At 34.0% G+C, this 16,252-nt stretch overlaps 1 protein-coding gene across 1 annotated transcript; it reads right to left on the bottom strand.

The window, feature by feature from the left end:
* Positions 1-1,206: 1,206 nt before the first annotated feature.
* LOC145574874 (transcription factor MYB64-like) lies at positions 1,207-2,909 on the bottom strand. Its single transcript, XM_081632750.1, has 2 exons — positions 2,844-2,909; positions 1,207-1,989 (listed from the first exon to the last, which is right to left on the bottom strand). Exons 1-2 carry the CDS (start codon positions 2,907-2,909, stop codon positions 1,207-1,209), a joined length of 849 nt encoding a protein of 282 aa, XP_081488876.1.
* Between the last annotated feature and the right edge of the window lie 13,343 nt (positions 2,910-16,252).

Genomic DNA, 16,252 nt, shown 5'->3' with positions numbered 1-16,252 from the left:
CCCTTAAAATCCCAGCCCCTCCCGTCAGCCACCCTCCCCCTTCCGGCGGCCGGCGCCTTAAGATGCAGCTTGCGCCAGCGACCCCATCGGAATCGAACCCCCCCTTCCCCCACCCAAAAACCGACACCCCTAACCCTAAACCACCAGCCCAAAACCACCCAAACGGGTTTCAGGGTTTCGCTTGTGGCTGATTAGGGGTTTGCGAATTGGGGGGTGTTGCAGGCTTTTGCGAAATTTTGGCTGCGAATTAAGGGTCTGCGAAATTGGTGGCGGTGGTGGTGTTCGGGTGGTTGCAAATTGGTAAGTGCGAATTGGTGGATGATGAATGCGTGCGTTGAAAAGGTGGAGTGGGTGTTGTTGTGGTTGGAACTTGGAAGTGAAGGTGGCTGGAAGGAGGGCGACTGGGAGGGAATGTGGCTAGAAAGAGGGGAAAAGGGAAGGGGTGGGCTTGCCGGTGGCAGCCGCCAGAGGGGGAAAGGGCAGCATTGATGGGGGATAGGAAGGTGGCAGTGAGCTGAGGTGGCTTGAAGGTGGTTGGACCTCACTAACGGAAATGGTTACGGTATAAGGCATTGGGTAGTGATTTTTAACAAACTCTTATTTAGGTGGTAGCAAAGTAAAAAAAAAAATAAAATAATAATAAAATAAAATAAAATAAAATAAAATTTAACTGATAGCAAATATAAAGACAGATGTTTTCCCTGATAGCAAATGTCAAAATTTCCTTATTACTACTACAAGCTATTGAACACATGAGCTTTGAAATGAAAAAGTAACCTTTCAAAGTTTACTAAGTAGTTAGAAATCCAACATAATAACAAAATAGTATATTTTCATGCCCAAATTCCTAGTAGAAATTATATTAATTTATGGTACTGTATATCTTATGCGCAAACTTCTACGTGCAAAGTTGCAGTAGTTTCTTTTAAAATACGAGTACCAGGCAATTACCGAACTTTTAGCCCGTCATGCAAATAATAAACAATATAGGACATCGTCGCATTCACAAGTTAGTAACTTAATCTAGTCAAAACTAAGCTAATACTCGTAATAATTAATAGTGAAAAAGTTCAAAACATTTGTTGTATCGATAAACGGAGGACATAATAAAGTACAAACAAGTTTAATTGTCCTCTAACTTACAAAAAAAAGCAAAATAAGTTTATTGTACTACAAGTATGCATGATTCAAAGTAAAACGGAATAACTAACAATTGCTCTTGAGATAATTAAGAGAAATCATCATCTCATGTAGATCCATATCTTTCCTAAGTTCACTTGAATCATATAAAACATTTTCCACCACATAATCACCCATCATATGATTATTGTTAATCATCCACTCATTAGGTGCATCTAGCTTAGGTGCATCTCCATTCAACAGGTCACATATTAATCTATCAGAGTAAACATTTGTAGTAGTACCTCCGAGTGTTACCATCATCAAATGATCAGGCGCAAACATGACCGGATTCGACTGCACTTGATCAGTCTCGTACACACTCACAGCATCATATGATGGATAACCATCTTGAGAGCAAGATTGGTTATTCATGAACATCAACTTCTCATGATGACTAGGGTTTGACAAAGTAGACTCATTTGACGTGTCTAGAAAAAGGTGTGGGCTTTCTACGACATTGTTCGAGGTGGTTGTGGAAAGCGAGCTATGAGAGGTTGAGGGGGTGGTGTTGGTGTTGAGTAAGGTGGGTGTGGTTGTGGTGGTGGTGGTGGTGGCGGCGGATTTTAGGTATTTGTTTTTAATGTAATCTTGTAAAATAGATGGTTGATTTTTAGGCTCGGGTTCAATTTTATTCTTGTTATTGTTCTTTCTTTTTGAATTTTGCCTCCTTTTGGTGGCATTCCAATGGTTTTTGATTGAATTTTCGGTTCTTCCAGGAATTTTCTTAGCTATTTCTGCCCATCGGTTGCCAAATTGCTCATGAGCCTCTACTAGCATCCTCTCTTCTTCCTCGTCCCATGCATCTTTCTGAAATATTAATCAAATAATTTTACAAAATAAGTGAAATTTTAACAATTATTTTTATTCATCATATAATGGTCGTAGGTCATTGTTAAAACACATTATATTTCAAGAGATGTAGAAAAGTTGGAAAATTATTTTCCTTAGTTATTATTTGGTTCATAATATTATACAAGTTCTTAATATTTGTAAGAAAATTTATACTCAAAAATCATTTGGCTATTTGAACGAATGTACCATTATCTCTATATTTGAAAACTCACCTTTCTACTTCCTATTAAACTCTTCAATTTTCTGTAAGAAAATCATTTGATGATTAAAATAAAAACGACACACTCATTTTCCCTTGGTTTAATTAACAACATGCCAAAAAGTTAGTCCTATTAAAATTACAATAACAATGCCAAAAATGTGTGCTATGATAAGTATCGAATAGTTTATCACTTATTAAAATTATGTGTCACAATTAGTGTGAAATCTATTTATTTATTTATTATTATTATTATTATTATTATTATTATTATTATTATTATTTTTTTTTTTTTATTATTTTTTTTTTTTTTTTTTTTTTTTTGAAAACCTATTTTGGGGTGAAACTACAAGAAAGAATTTCCTTGAACGGAAGCTACAGAAACTTCACTTAAGAAGATAATAATAAGAATCTTGTTTAAGTTTTTCTAAAAATATTCCAAATGCAAATAAGATTTATTTACTCAAATCATGAATTATGTAGATGCGGACTCAGCTATAAGTTACTCAATTACAGTAAACACTAAAGTAGTAAAAAGACTTTACTAATTAATTTACTTAAATCAAATACTCATCATCAAAAAAATATGATTTATATTATTATTATATACCTTGATATTATCCTGTAGATGGTTAATCCATCTTTCACGACATTGCTTCCCTGCCCTTCCTACCATCTTCTCTGCGATGAAAGCCCATTTACGTTCACCATGTTTTTCTACCAAGCTCTTGAGTCGACTTCATTTATACACATAAGAAAAAATACTTACTATCTTTAACATGGAAATATATCAAGAACTTACTTCAAAAATTATGAGAAAAAAAAAATCTAGTATCAACTTAAAACCCTAGTTGAGAACGAAGCCTTCACTAGTAAATAAACATATTTCGTCAAAAAGGTAAACAAACATATCAAAACGAAAATGAAAAAAAAAAAAAAAAAAAAAAAAGCAAAACCATTTAATTTCTTTTACAAATGAAGAAAGAAATACAACAAGTTTATCTATTTTGCAATAATAAATTAAGGAAAAAAAAACTATAAACACTTTTTTTTTTTCCTGTTCAACCCAAATATGAAATAAACAAAACCATTTAAGCTAGATCTTCAACAAAGCTCATAATATAATAAGGTGGTGTTTGTGAAACAAATTACAAAATAAATTAAAAACAAACCTGTCTTCGTCAGTAGACCATTGCCCTATAGCACAAGCTTTTCTTTTTTTCCCCTTAGATGATCTCCACCCCTCAAACACGAGAGATTGTTCTTCATGTTTAGACGATGATCGTTGTTCTTCATGTCTTACTTCACTATTTTGAGACTCAACTTCTTCAAAAAACAACCCATTAACACTATTATTATGCATGTTACCAACTCCGTAAAAATTACTATTAGGGTTATTACTACTATAATAACCATTACATGATGATGCAAAATTGCTTAAATAAGCTTGATCTAGGGTTGTTGGTACGACAGTGGTCATGACCTTGGTGGTGGGAGTGGTTGTTTCCAATTTATTAGTTTGTATAAACCGGGAAGACGTGGTGGTGTAATCGCCGCCTAGCAAAAACCTATCAATGGCCGTTGATGGAATAGAAGGTAAAATATATGAGTAGAGTGAAGGGTTTGGATTATCTAGTAAATTAATATAAGAGCTACTAATTAGTTCTTCTTCCATGATCATGGTGAAAAAGGAAAAAAAAAAAAAAACGTTGTTAGTTAGATTTAGGATGATTTAATATAAAAGGAAGGTTTAAGAAAAAGAAAGAAAAATGAAGCAAATATAATTTAGTTAAAAGGCATGGATTTAGGGTGCAAGATTAAAGGAAGGAGAATTGAAGAAAAATGGGATGAAATGAGATAAGAAAAGCTAATCTTAAGGCTTTTAGTAAGCTTGTTGATTAGAGTCGTTGATCTTATACAGGAAAATTATAAAATACTTGATTTGTAACTCCTCATCTTCCTTGTAAAAACAATTTAAAAAAAAAATAAATGAAAATAAATGGGGAGGTAATTAATTGATAATTTTAATTACCATAAATTTTGAGGTCATTAAGGCATACAAGAAAACAAAATTGAAGAAATTAATGGGGAGGTAAAATCAGTGTGCTACGAAGTTGGTCAATAATTGTCGTTGATCAAGTTAATATAATGTTAAGTTTGTACTCCCTTCTATACATTATTCATAATCCTAAAAATTATACTACCTTCGATTTTTTTAGTTGCAATTTTGAAATACTCCGTATTATATCTCTCTCAAATAATACCCCAAAGTTGCAATTAAAAAAAATCAGAGGTAGTAATTTGTGTTATCCCTATGTTGTAAACCATCTCTTCAGTGGTTTAGTATCCATCTAAATATCTAAAATGATAATAATATCTGGCCTTAAAATTAACCAAAGGTTATAGTCAGTACAAATAACAATTATTTTGGAACAGTTGGAGTGCTCAAAATAGTTTTCTGGTCACGTCGAATATGACTAATTAAAACTTAGGTTGGCTTATACAATTAATTATGTCTTAAATAATTTACATATTATGGAGTAATACAATATGAGTTAAATGCTTTTCTACAATTTTCTTCGAATTTGTCTGACTCAGGCCTCATGCCTCTACTTACAATAATTCTTTACTAACAAAAAAAAGTAGATTACATATATATATGCTTTGAGATCATACGTTCAACCCTAAAAAGAATCGTATTAATACTCCCTCTATTTTATTTGTTCTACTCACTTTACATTTTGTACGGATTCTAAACGTAATTAAAGATATAAATGGTTGAATTAGTACATTGGTAAATGTGACTAAAAGCACGTGTCAACTAAAAAGAAACAGAGGATATATATATATATATATATATATATATATATATATATATATATATATATATATATATATATATATATATATATATATATATATATATATATATATATATATATATATAATTGAGATCATGTGAGAACCAAGGTGAATAATAGGAACTAGGAACCAATCTTAGCCTTCAATCGTGCTCCATCTGACGGCTCACATCTCACCTGCTTTCATTAATGGCATTTTTGTAATTTCGCAGATTTTCAAACTTTTTTCCAGTTTTTTAACTTTTAAGGCAATTTCAATTCATTTACTTTATGACTGATTTCATTTACTTTTACTAACTTTTCATTTACTTTTTAGAAATGAAGCTAAGAATCAGTTTGTAACATTCAAATATTACGAAAATGCCATTAATGACACGGGAAGCATGTGAGCCGTCCGATTAACATGATTTAAGTGCCTAGATTAGTTCCTAGTTCTTATTTTATTTATATATATATATATATATATATATATATATATATATATATATATATATATATATATATATATTATAAAAATTTCATACTCATTATTTGGATACTACCTATACACATTGAAATGCTTCTAATAAGACTTTTTTTTTTTTTGGTAATATAATTAGTAATGGACTATGTGTAAGGAAATATAAGTACTACGCAGCGGAAATAATCATGAATCATATTCATATAGCACCTAACCAAGGATCTCATGCATAACACATAAAGAGTAAGAATTATACCTTTGAAGCGTGATTCCACTAGCAATCGAGCAAGAACAAGGGAGACAAAGAACCTCAAATGTGGTTCCTCTACTTGGTCCACAGGCACAGATTAAGACCTCCACTAATGCTAGTTAGTCGAGGGTGTTGGGATTTGGTTGCCTTGATTCACAATTTACTGTAAGTTGATTGTGACTCTTGTTATTTTATGCAACCCTAGGCATGGATCTTATTTATAGATCATATCCATAAATAAGAGTCCATGACCAAGCCCAATTCCTAATCCCAATCAAACTACACTAGCCCAATCCTATTCATGATCAGTTAAATACTCATAAGGCCCAATAATGGGCCTCATACTTGCTTAACCCAATACCTTTGTGTGTGACCTCATAGGATCCATTCTAGCGGGCTTTGGGCTATTTTACTAGCCCAAAGATCATCTCTCATAGTCTAGCAACAGATGATGACGCCCCAAGAGAACGAACTTATTATCTCCATAATAGTGATCCTTGATATATCTAGTAATTGCACTTATCGAAGACATAATTCCTTCACTATGGTCAATGTTTTTTGTTTGTACCGACCTAATGAATAGTAGATGAATGAAAAAAAAAACAGAGGTAGTATTATACAATGATAATTTTACAACCCAAACAATCATACTCTAAAAATAAGTGGTTTTAATAAATCCCAACTTTGTTCGATTTTCTTTAAATAATCCCAACTTTGGATTATTAAGGATTAATCCGAATTGTAGTGGTGTTTACGTACTTTCTTCAATCCCTATAACCGGCCACTAGTAGAAAATTGCAATTCCCCACCAGTTCAAAACCCCCCTATGCCACCGGTTTTGAATCGTTGGGCATTTGGGGGGTGGCAATACTCCCTTGAAAAGCCACCAGTGTAAAAACATTTCCGCTTTATTGTTTTTAATTTGGGTATTAAATATAAATGCCACCGGTTAACCGGTGGCAATGTACATGTAATTTTTTTTTTTTCTCTTTTCACTTGAAATATAATCGACCAATTAGCTCAAAAAAAAATTACCACATCAAAATATAAATCGAAAAATATCAATCAATATAATTGAAAAATTACAACATATAATCAAAAAAAAAAATTACAATAAAAATCAATATAATCGAACAATTACAACGTATAAATAAAAAAAAATTACAATATAAATCAAAAAAAAAAATTACAATATCAAAATGAAAAGAAACCCCATACAAAATCTAAATCAATATTCCTGCATCTTGATTCTTTGATTTAACATCTAAATCAATATACATGCATCAATTAAAACAAAAAATTAATAAACTCACGAACTCAAAATAAAAAAAACAAAATAAAAAAAAAACGCATGCATGTACCTAGAAAATTCAAAATAATAAAAAAATGAAAATAAACTCATAAATCCCCAAAAAAATAAAAAGAAAACAAGAAAACTCAAAATAAAAAAAACCCAAAAAACACATGCATGTACCCAGAAAAATCAATTAATTAAACCCAGAAAAATCGAGAAAAATCGAATTAAAATTCAAAATCGATTAATTAAACCCACAAAAATCGAGAAAAATCGAATTAAAATCTAAAAATTGATTAATTTAACCCAGAAAAATCGATTAAAATCCAAAATCAAATTAAACCCAGAAAGTAAACCTTAACCTCGAATAATTTGGATTAAATTCGAATTAAACCCTAACCTCGATTAAAGTCGGTGTTGTTGATGTCGGTCTTCGTGGTGTTATTGTTGCGGTGGTGGTCTTGGTAATGGTGGAAACAAAAGAGAAGGAGAAGAGAATAAGTAGAACGAAAGAGAAAGAGCGAGAGAAGGAGATGAGATCGAAGGAGAAGAGAGAGAATGAGTAGAATGAAGGAGAAGAATAGGAGAGAGAAGGAGACAAGCTGAGAACAGAGAAGAGAAAGAAGGAGAGAGAAAGAGAAGGAGGAGAGGGGAGAGAGGAGAGCGGTTGAAGAGAGAGAGTTAGGGTTAGGGGTTTATAAAGAGGGCGGATTTTTTTAATAACAAAGCCACTGATTTTGAACCGGTGGGATTAATATTTTACCCATCGGTTCTGTTTGAACTGGTGGCAATTCCCCTTCCCTCATTTTTTCCTCCTTTTTTCCCCACTGATTTTTAAAAACCGGTGGGCATTACTCGGTACCAATCTTCTTTTTTCACCTAGTGGGTTACCGGTTGAAAGGATTAAATTTTTTTTTCATAATTGGCACGTGTCGAGACCTAATTAGCCAATTATGTTTAAAAAAAACAAAACACAAAAAAAAAAAAAAAAAAAAAAAATCAGAAAACACAACCCCACCCCATCCTTTCTAAGCCCCACCCCTTCCTTCCCAAGCCCCACCACCCCATTGGAACCCCAAAACCCTGTGAAACTCCTCCTCCACTCCTCCAAAAGCCCACGAAACCCCTATATAAGCCCACCAAACGAACCCCTCCCCCACCCTTGAAACACCTGGCAGTAAAAGTAATCACAGAGTTTCCTTTTACATGAGAGAAAGTCTTGATGTGTGTGCAACTGTACAAGCGAAATTAATCACAGAGCTTCCTTTTATATGAGAGAAGTAAATTGATTGATTGAGAAGTAAGAGAAAATGAAACATTGAAATAGTGTTAAAAGCTTTTTTTTAATTATTATTTATTAATTAAATATGTTGTATTTTTTACAAAGGTTGTAAATTTTCTAAAATTTGGTGGGTTGGTGAGCTATTTAAATTTTCAGACCTTCCCCCAACTTTTGGGGGTTTTAAATCAGGTTTAAAAACTTGACGTGTGAAGCACCCACATTTGGTTAAACTTTGATTAAAGTCATTAATATCACTTGGGACCATGAGAGTGAGTGATAGTTCAAGTGGTTAGAGTTTCCCTCCCGCTTTCAAGAAATCTTGTAATCGATACTCATCACCTACATTTGTGGCTTTTTAAACAAAAAATATATATAAAAAATAATAAACGGAAAAAAAAAAAATTCAACCATTGGGCTGTGGGTGGTGGTTGGAGCTATGAATTGTAGGCTTGTTTGCAGTGTTGTTGGGGTAATCGCTAAAGGTTGGTGATTGGTGGTGCGGCTAGGTGATTGTGGTATTGATTGATGGTGGATGTTTGGGGTTAGCGTGAGAAAAGTGGTAGTGGTCTACTTTTGATGATTTTCTAGCGAGGAAGGAGGGAAAGGAGGGAGTGGTTTAGGTGGTGGGGTGGAGCGTGGCTGATGGTTTCGGGGGTTAGGAGGGGTCGACCGACCGTTTTCGGTGGTTAGAGGAAGCGACCATCCTTTTTCTGGTGGGCTAAGGGTTTTGCCTTAGGTTTCATAGTGAAAGGGTGGTGGCTTAGGTTTTTGTTTTCCTTTTTTATTTTATTATTATTTTTTTTATATTAGACTAATCACTTGCTGACAAGTGTATTGGTCTATTGGTTACTTGTTACAACAAGTTGCTGACTTGATGTTGACCGGTTAGGACTACAAAAGGCAAACTGATTCCATAGTCGAGATTATTAAATAATAAACCTTAATTGGGCTTATTGAAAATAAATTGTCAATAGTTGATATTAATAAAATGTATTTTTCCTTTGTATGAATGTATGTAATTTTGGTTATGTATAGTCGTATAGAGGGTCCAATGAGTGCCTAGACATTTACTAAACTAAACTTGGTCTTATGGAAAAGATTACACCTTATAACCTTGAAGTTTAGAGTTCAATCCCCACTAGAGCCACTTTGAGGGTGGAGATCCCTTACCCTTCCCACCTCACTCAAAGAGTTTGATCTGTAAATAACTAAATACTGTACCAAAAAAAATCATGAGGGCTGAAATTCGACCAGAATCCTTCTTCTTATCATAAAAAAAAAAAAAAAGAAAAAAAAAAAATTGAGGTCTAGAGGTTGAGAGGCGGCTAAACCCGAGTGGAGTGTAGCCAAAAATATGCGCGTTTCTTGTAGAATCCAGGATACCTCGACCCAATTGGCCTTCTAAACAACTATTTATAGCAATTGTCGTTATTGTTCTTCAATTCAACACACGGAAAAAAAAAAAAAAAAAACCAAGTCTACGTTTACCTCTCTCGCTCCTCCTCGTTTTCAGATCTCGTCTTCAATCATGGTATTCCATAACCACTCTCTGTCTTTCATGTTTATACTCCGTAATTTGCAAGATTTCATCCTTTTCTACTTTTATTTCTTCATTTTCGTTGCTGATTTTATTATTTACTAAGATTTATAATTTTACTTTTATTTTGCCCAATTTAGCCTAGATCTAGCTTTTTTTAAGGGTTCAATAGTTAAATTTGTGAGTTGAAGAACCTCAGAAATAGGATGCTTGAATTTATTTTGTTTGCAAATTTGATTTACCCAATTGATTTGATGTATTTTTATGCTTTTAATATATGCATCTTGTAATTAGCTATGAATGCTGTTTCTTTTGTTTAATTTTCAGTTTAGTGACTTCATAAGTTAACTACTACCGAACTCTTATGATTATCTTCTGAAGAATTTTGGCTTTAATTAAACAATATATTTCTCGTTTGAAAAGATGAAGCTTGGATCATATACTAATAACCCTGATGCTATTTCACGTTTTGTATATGAATGTTCAAATTTAAAATTATCACATTGTGGGATTCCAAAGGAATTAAATTACATGACAAACTCTGAATGTTAGAATCCTCATTGGATGAGTATATTTGATAGGTTTCAAATTTTCAATGAGCTACCAATTCCTAATTCAAGTGCTTCTTTAACGGTTTAATGAAAAAGTCGTAGCGATGAATATAGAAAGAAAAATTTTGTTTTGAGGAGTGTATGTTTGATTGAATAATTTTCAAGTTGGTAAGGTCTCTAGATGATAATAGCCCCAAAAGAGATTGAGCTTAGAAAAATCTAGATGCAAGATTCAACAATACTTTCATCTGGAGTTGATGTATCATCTTATTGGTGCGCAAGCTGAGTGGTAGTTCTAATAGATAAGTGTTATGTCAGTGAAATTTCAACAAGGTTTGTGTGTTTGCCAAGCAATCGAGTCAAGGGTTAGCAATTTGTTGTTGTTTTGGTGGATCCAAGTGTGAACATCTATTAAGATCTGACTGCAAAACCAGCTATCAGCCTATTATATTTATATATATGAGTTGTCTATATGTCTTATCATTCTTATACTGTACACAGACAACTTCAAGGCGTCTTTCGGAGAGGAAGGTGGAGAAATTTGAAAAGAACATCAAGAAAAGAGGTTTAGTGGCCGAAAGCACAACAAAGAAGGGAAACACATATCCTGTTGGGCCTGTATTACTTGGATTCTTTGTGTTCGTTGTTATCGGATCATGTAAGCACTTTCTTCTAGTTTTGAACTGCCTTATGCTACCGTGCAATACAATGTTGCATTTTTCATATATCTCAGCTCCATAAAATCATTACCCCTTTAGTCTCCGGCTAAATCCTACAATTAGTATTACCTTGTTCATATGCTCACAAGTTGAAATAATCACAAGGACATCTATGCTCGACTAGCAAGGGAAGGGGAAGACATCCAAATTTACATATGTGTGCATGTTTCATTTTGACCTTCAATTTGTGGGGATGTTGGGATAGGAGGGTGTTTGGTTTTCTGAACTTACTCATTGCTTGCTTACATTCACTTCTTCTCTACTATCCATATGACTAGGTAGGTTTTTTTCAATTAAGGTTAGGAGTCTTAGGATCTCGTGATCTTTGGAATGTGAAGGTTACATTTGCAACCTTTTGTTATTAATCATATTTATACAAGTTTGTCGTTCTTGGCGTATGTTGCTGGTAGTATGTTGAATCTATAGTAGGTCTCATCTTTGTCAATTGCAGTGATAGCGGATATTAGTCTAGTATCTGATGGTATCGACAGTTGAGGGATGGATGGAGAGGACTATTTAAAGGTTATAACTGAAAATTTTGCCTTTCTGGTGCTCTGACACTCATGACGTTGAAAAAAAATGTAATACTCCGTATTAAGGTCTGAATGGGTTAATGGTTTCTTCAAAGCATCTTGACTGTATATATTAGAGTATTTTATTAGGTTTCTGGAATAGTGCTTTTATGCAATCCAATAAAACTCTCCTTGCTTTGCAAAAGTAGAAGATGAAGGAATCTGCAGTATTTATTTTAGCTTTGAGCTTTCTGTTTAAAAGAAGTTGATCTGTTTCTCCTTTCTTTAAGCATATCTCATCAAAAAGCATGATAGGCTATTGCTGAAAACCTTTGAGGTGACAATCTTTTCTCCATCCCAAGCAGACTAAATCCTAGACCTTATGGTTCCATGGTTTCTTGGATATCGGGGGTGAGTAGGGTCAACTTCTTATCTGCTCATCTTGAGGATGACTACAGAATGTCATTAGCTGTGGAGATGACGTGCCCAACGGCTATTTTCTTCGTGTCAGTTGGTCCTAAACCAGAGTGTTGGAGATGATATATGAGTGTGGGTTGACTAAAACTTTAAGATGTCTGCATTTATATGACCCAGAGCCTCTAGGTCACATAGTTTTCTATTTTGTCAAGGGCCTTACCTAGGCACTTTAACTTAGAACTGCTTAATCGTAGAAGGAAAGCATTTCAACTTTAATTAACAATCAAGCTAGCCTGAGTATGTGTGTCAGAGCTAATGAAGTCTTCTAAAATCAGGAATATGTTCCATTTTAGCTGTGTCCCTTCACCTTTGTTTAATTTTAAAACTGTCTTTGTGTCTAGAATTTACAGCGTTATGTATTTGACACTAGCTAGATTAACCTGCACCCTGCATGTCTGATTAGGGAATAGCATTGTTTGTGCCTTCGTGGTTGTAGGCTAGAAATAGAGTCCTTGTAATCAAAAGTCATGTACTCATGTAATTAACTGCAACTCACAATTTAATAAATTTATATAGTTGGAAGTACTTGTAACCTTACTAAATATAAGCAAGCCAGGGGCCTGGAATTATTACTTGCTGCATTAAGAGCTAATACAGTTTCTTGTCGAGTTTTATTCTGTTTTCCTTTTATTTATTTTTTTTTATTTTTTTTTTGTGTTTGTAACTTTTATATTAATATATTTTAGGCCTTCATTAGTTCATTGCTTAATGTCTATATTGATTTTTGCTTTTGCCTCCTTTTCTATCTCAGCTCTATTCCAGATCATCAGAACAGCCACTAGTGGAGGGATGGCTTAGAGGTATTTTCAACATCTTGCAGCCAGCGATGTAGGTTTACTTGTTCTAGTGTTAGTTGGGATTCCAGTAAATTATCACTGCTGGTGTCATTGAGAGGTTGTGAAGTTCAACTACGCTATATCTTTCCTATATCTTACAGTGGACATGTAATGCTATCTTATATTATTATGAAGTTACGCTCGGCACTTCTTTAGAATGTTAAATATGTACTCGTAGTGACTTCTTTATAATATCTTGTGCAGAGTTTGTTTTAACTTAATTCTTACATTTTGGATTTTATGATCAGTTACTGCAGTATACAGCTATAAGAGACATGAAACCTTAAGAGTACTTGGTTCCTGATGTTAGCTTTCTTTGTGGTTTTCTGTAGGTAGAAGTGCACTTTGTAGGCACTCTTGTAAATTCATGAATTCTACATTCCCTGTGCCAATTACATCAATCCGCGTTGGATCATTATTATAACCAGGCTGGATTACCGACTAATTTAATGGACATTACCTAAACTCAGTTCCATGAGTTAATATTTGACAACTACCAACAACTAAACGTCTATTATCTATGTTAAGTTTCTTTAGTAGGTTTTGGAGATAACCAACGTGATAAATGGGGACAAAATGTTATTGGATTATCAAACTAGTATGGTGGTGTTCAACTAATACCTCAATACCTCTTATAAATTTAAAGATTTGCCGAATTATAAATAACATATACCATAATATTTTGCGACATCAAGAAGCTTATGGTGATCACCACATAAACATTCAGTTTTCTTATCACCAATTTTGGTGTTGTGTTTTAGAACATAAGAGTTTCATTAAGAAAGCTTGCATACAAAATAAAATGGCCCCACAATCACACTTTAATGATTGTTATTTATCTATACTCAACAATAACGTCAAAACCATGGTTCAGAGCATAAGTATTAACAAGCCTTATAAGTTCAGTACCTTGATAATCCTCATCTTATTCCTTAATTTAAGACATAAACACCTCTAAAGATTCACCACCATTTATTTGACCATGATAGCAATCTAATAATGCCCAGCAAACATCCTAAGTGAGAAGAAAACATGCCCACAAGTTCGAATTCCTGCACAAATGATAACTACCCAGGATCATAGGAAGACTGTATTGCCCTGTCTAGAAGTCCAAATAAGGTGATTTTTTTATCGTAACCTCACCTTCGTGAAGGGTAACAATGTCAGGAAGTATGATACATGATGTGTACGTGAGGTTAATTCCACAGGCTGGTTGAATTGGCATGCAGAGAAGGAGAAAGTTGTCTTCTAGGCTAAGGCTTTCTGAAAGAAGTAGGTCGAAGCAGTCCCCATAAGAAAAACTTTCGATTTATTTCTGCTAGAACAAAAGGACATGAGAAATAGTGAAAACCTCCTTATATTGGAGAGCTGTAATTGTGGAGAACATAACTGCAAGGAGTAAGGACAAAGCTTACTGCGGGAATCCTCTGGCAAATGTTTAGAGGAAAAGACAAACAACTCCACTCCATCAATTTGAGTTCTCAAGAGCTGCTCATGTATGTCTAGGCACTCCAAAAGAGGAGAGTAACATTGTTCATGTCCAACCGTTGATGTAACATCCAAGTTAGAACCTCCATTTGAATTGGACATCCTAGGGGTGAAAAAGTATAGTCCGATGTCAAGCTCACTTGGAACATCATCCTCGAAGAAATCCACCCAAGAGTTTTTTCGAGGTAGCATTTCAAAGGGAAGTATCTTGGGAAATTGTTTTGACAGCTTGTACACTTTGCTATGAACTTTACATGGAGGATGTGCTTGAATTTCATCAAAGACACTACATGGCAAAAGATCACTCGCGATCTTAAAAGCTCCCCTGCAAAAGTAAACAAATTTGAGCTCAAAACAATGTTTGAAAGGTTTAAGGCCATACCAAGACAATAAGGGTCCTAGAGCCTCATTGCAATGTCAATTAAGACACACGATGCTCCCAAATGACATGCTATTATACTCAAGAAGCCAAAAGAAAGAAACTCACTTCCATGTTGGTGACATTGCAGGATGGTTTGGTAGATAACTATCAAGAACCATTGTAACACTCAGAGAGTCTCTCGCCTTAGAATCAACTTTATTTGGCTGAGGTTTTGCATAAACATTAACTCCTGTTCAATCATAATAACAATCACGTTGATTAATTGGACACAAATTTAAAATTTTTAAGAATCATATCTTTTGGTGAAAAAACACCTCTTCATCATGTCTTTAAATTTAGTGTGGTACACATAAATGTTGATGAAAAAAAAAAAAAAAAGAAAAATCATTTTCTCTTGCTATCTTCTGGACACAAATACGATAATATTTGTTCTTGAATGTTAATTCTATCTCTATTTAAACTTTGATCTTAAAACAAGAAATACCAGCTTCCAGGAAAATCATACGTAAATTAAGTTTGGTGGTATAAAAGCATTCAACTGTGATTAAATGACAGATGAAAGGTAAGCTTTTCAATTTGGGAGCTTTGACAAGCTTAGTATATGATCCCTGTATTGAGCAGGAATACTCGATGCAACATTATAATACGTACCACAAATTCTCTGCTTTAGGTAGAAACCAAATGACCTGAATCATGATAAATATTTATCTGCAGACTTACCTGAACTTCCAGTATGGAAAGACTGGACTCGCTGAGATTTATGCCCAGACTTTATATCATCTCTATAAAAAATTTCCAAAGACATATACTTAGCAGTTATGGTTTTTATACGAGATTGTTGCACACATCCATCTGTGACAAAGATTGACAGAGCATGAAGAAAATATCAGTCAAGCAACAAAAGCTCGCAACGTTTTTATTTATTAGGAAAAGCATTTCTGACTAGGCAGAATCTATAGGAACTGGTTGATACAACTTCATGGTAAACATTTCGCCCATAACTCAATTTCATATGACCAATTACGTACCTGAACTGACATCTGGCAAATGTAGGCCTAAATGAGCAGGAGTATGGCCCGATTTTATATTGTTTCTCTCCACACTAGGTTTGGGAAATTCAGCAAAAGACACACGCCTAGCAGGCAGACTTTCCTCCTTAAGTCTATGTGCAGGTTCATCTGAAAAAATCTCACAAAAACTGGGTGAGCACTTGGGTTTGAGCACTATAAGCAGTATATGCTGCATCAGTCGAGCTGAAAAGCAGTGGTACAACTGTACAAGAACATCTAGGTGAAAGAGTCTGAGCTTGAAAGCAGATTGACTTTATATTATGACACCCCATAAAGCTCTAATATAACTCTTTTCTTATT

The sequence above is a fragment of the Chenopodium album genome, chromosome 2 (assembly GCF_948465745.1).
Source record: "Chenopodium album chromosome 2, dcCheAlbu1.1, whole genome shotgun sequence".
Taxonomy (NCBI): Eukaryota; Viridiplantae; Streptophyta; class Magnoliopsida; order Caryophyllales; family Amaranthaceae; genus Chenopodium; species Chenopodium album.
The sequence above is the reverse complement of the archived record's forward strand: the minus strand, read 5'-3'. Positions and strand labels throughout refer to the sequence as shown.

What these genes read in the sequence shown, in the direction of transcription:
- LOC145574874 (XM_081632750.1), bottom strand. Translation starts at nt 2,909, where the DNA reads ATGGTAGGAAGGGCAGGGAAGCAATGTCGTGAAAGATGGATTAACCAT. An exon ending in ATCTACAGGATAATATCAAG is followed by an intron (nt 1,990 to 2,843) that starts GTATATAATAAT and finishes TTAATATTTCAG; the next exon opens with AAAGATGCATGGGACGAGGA.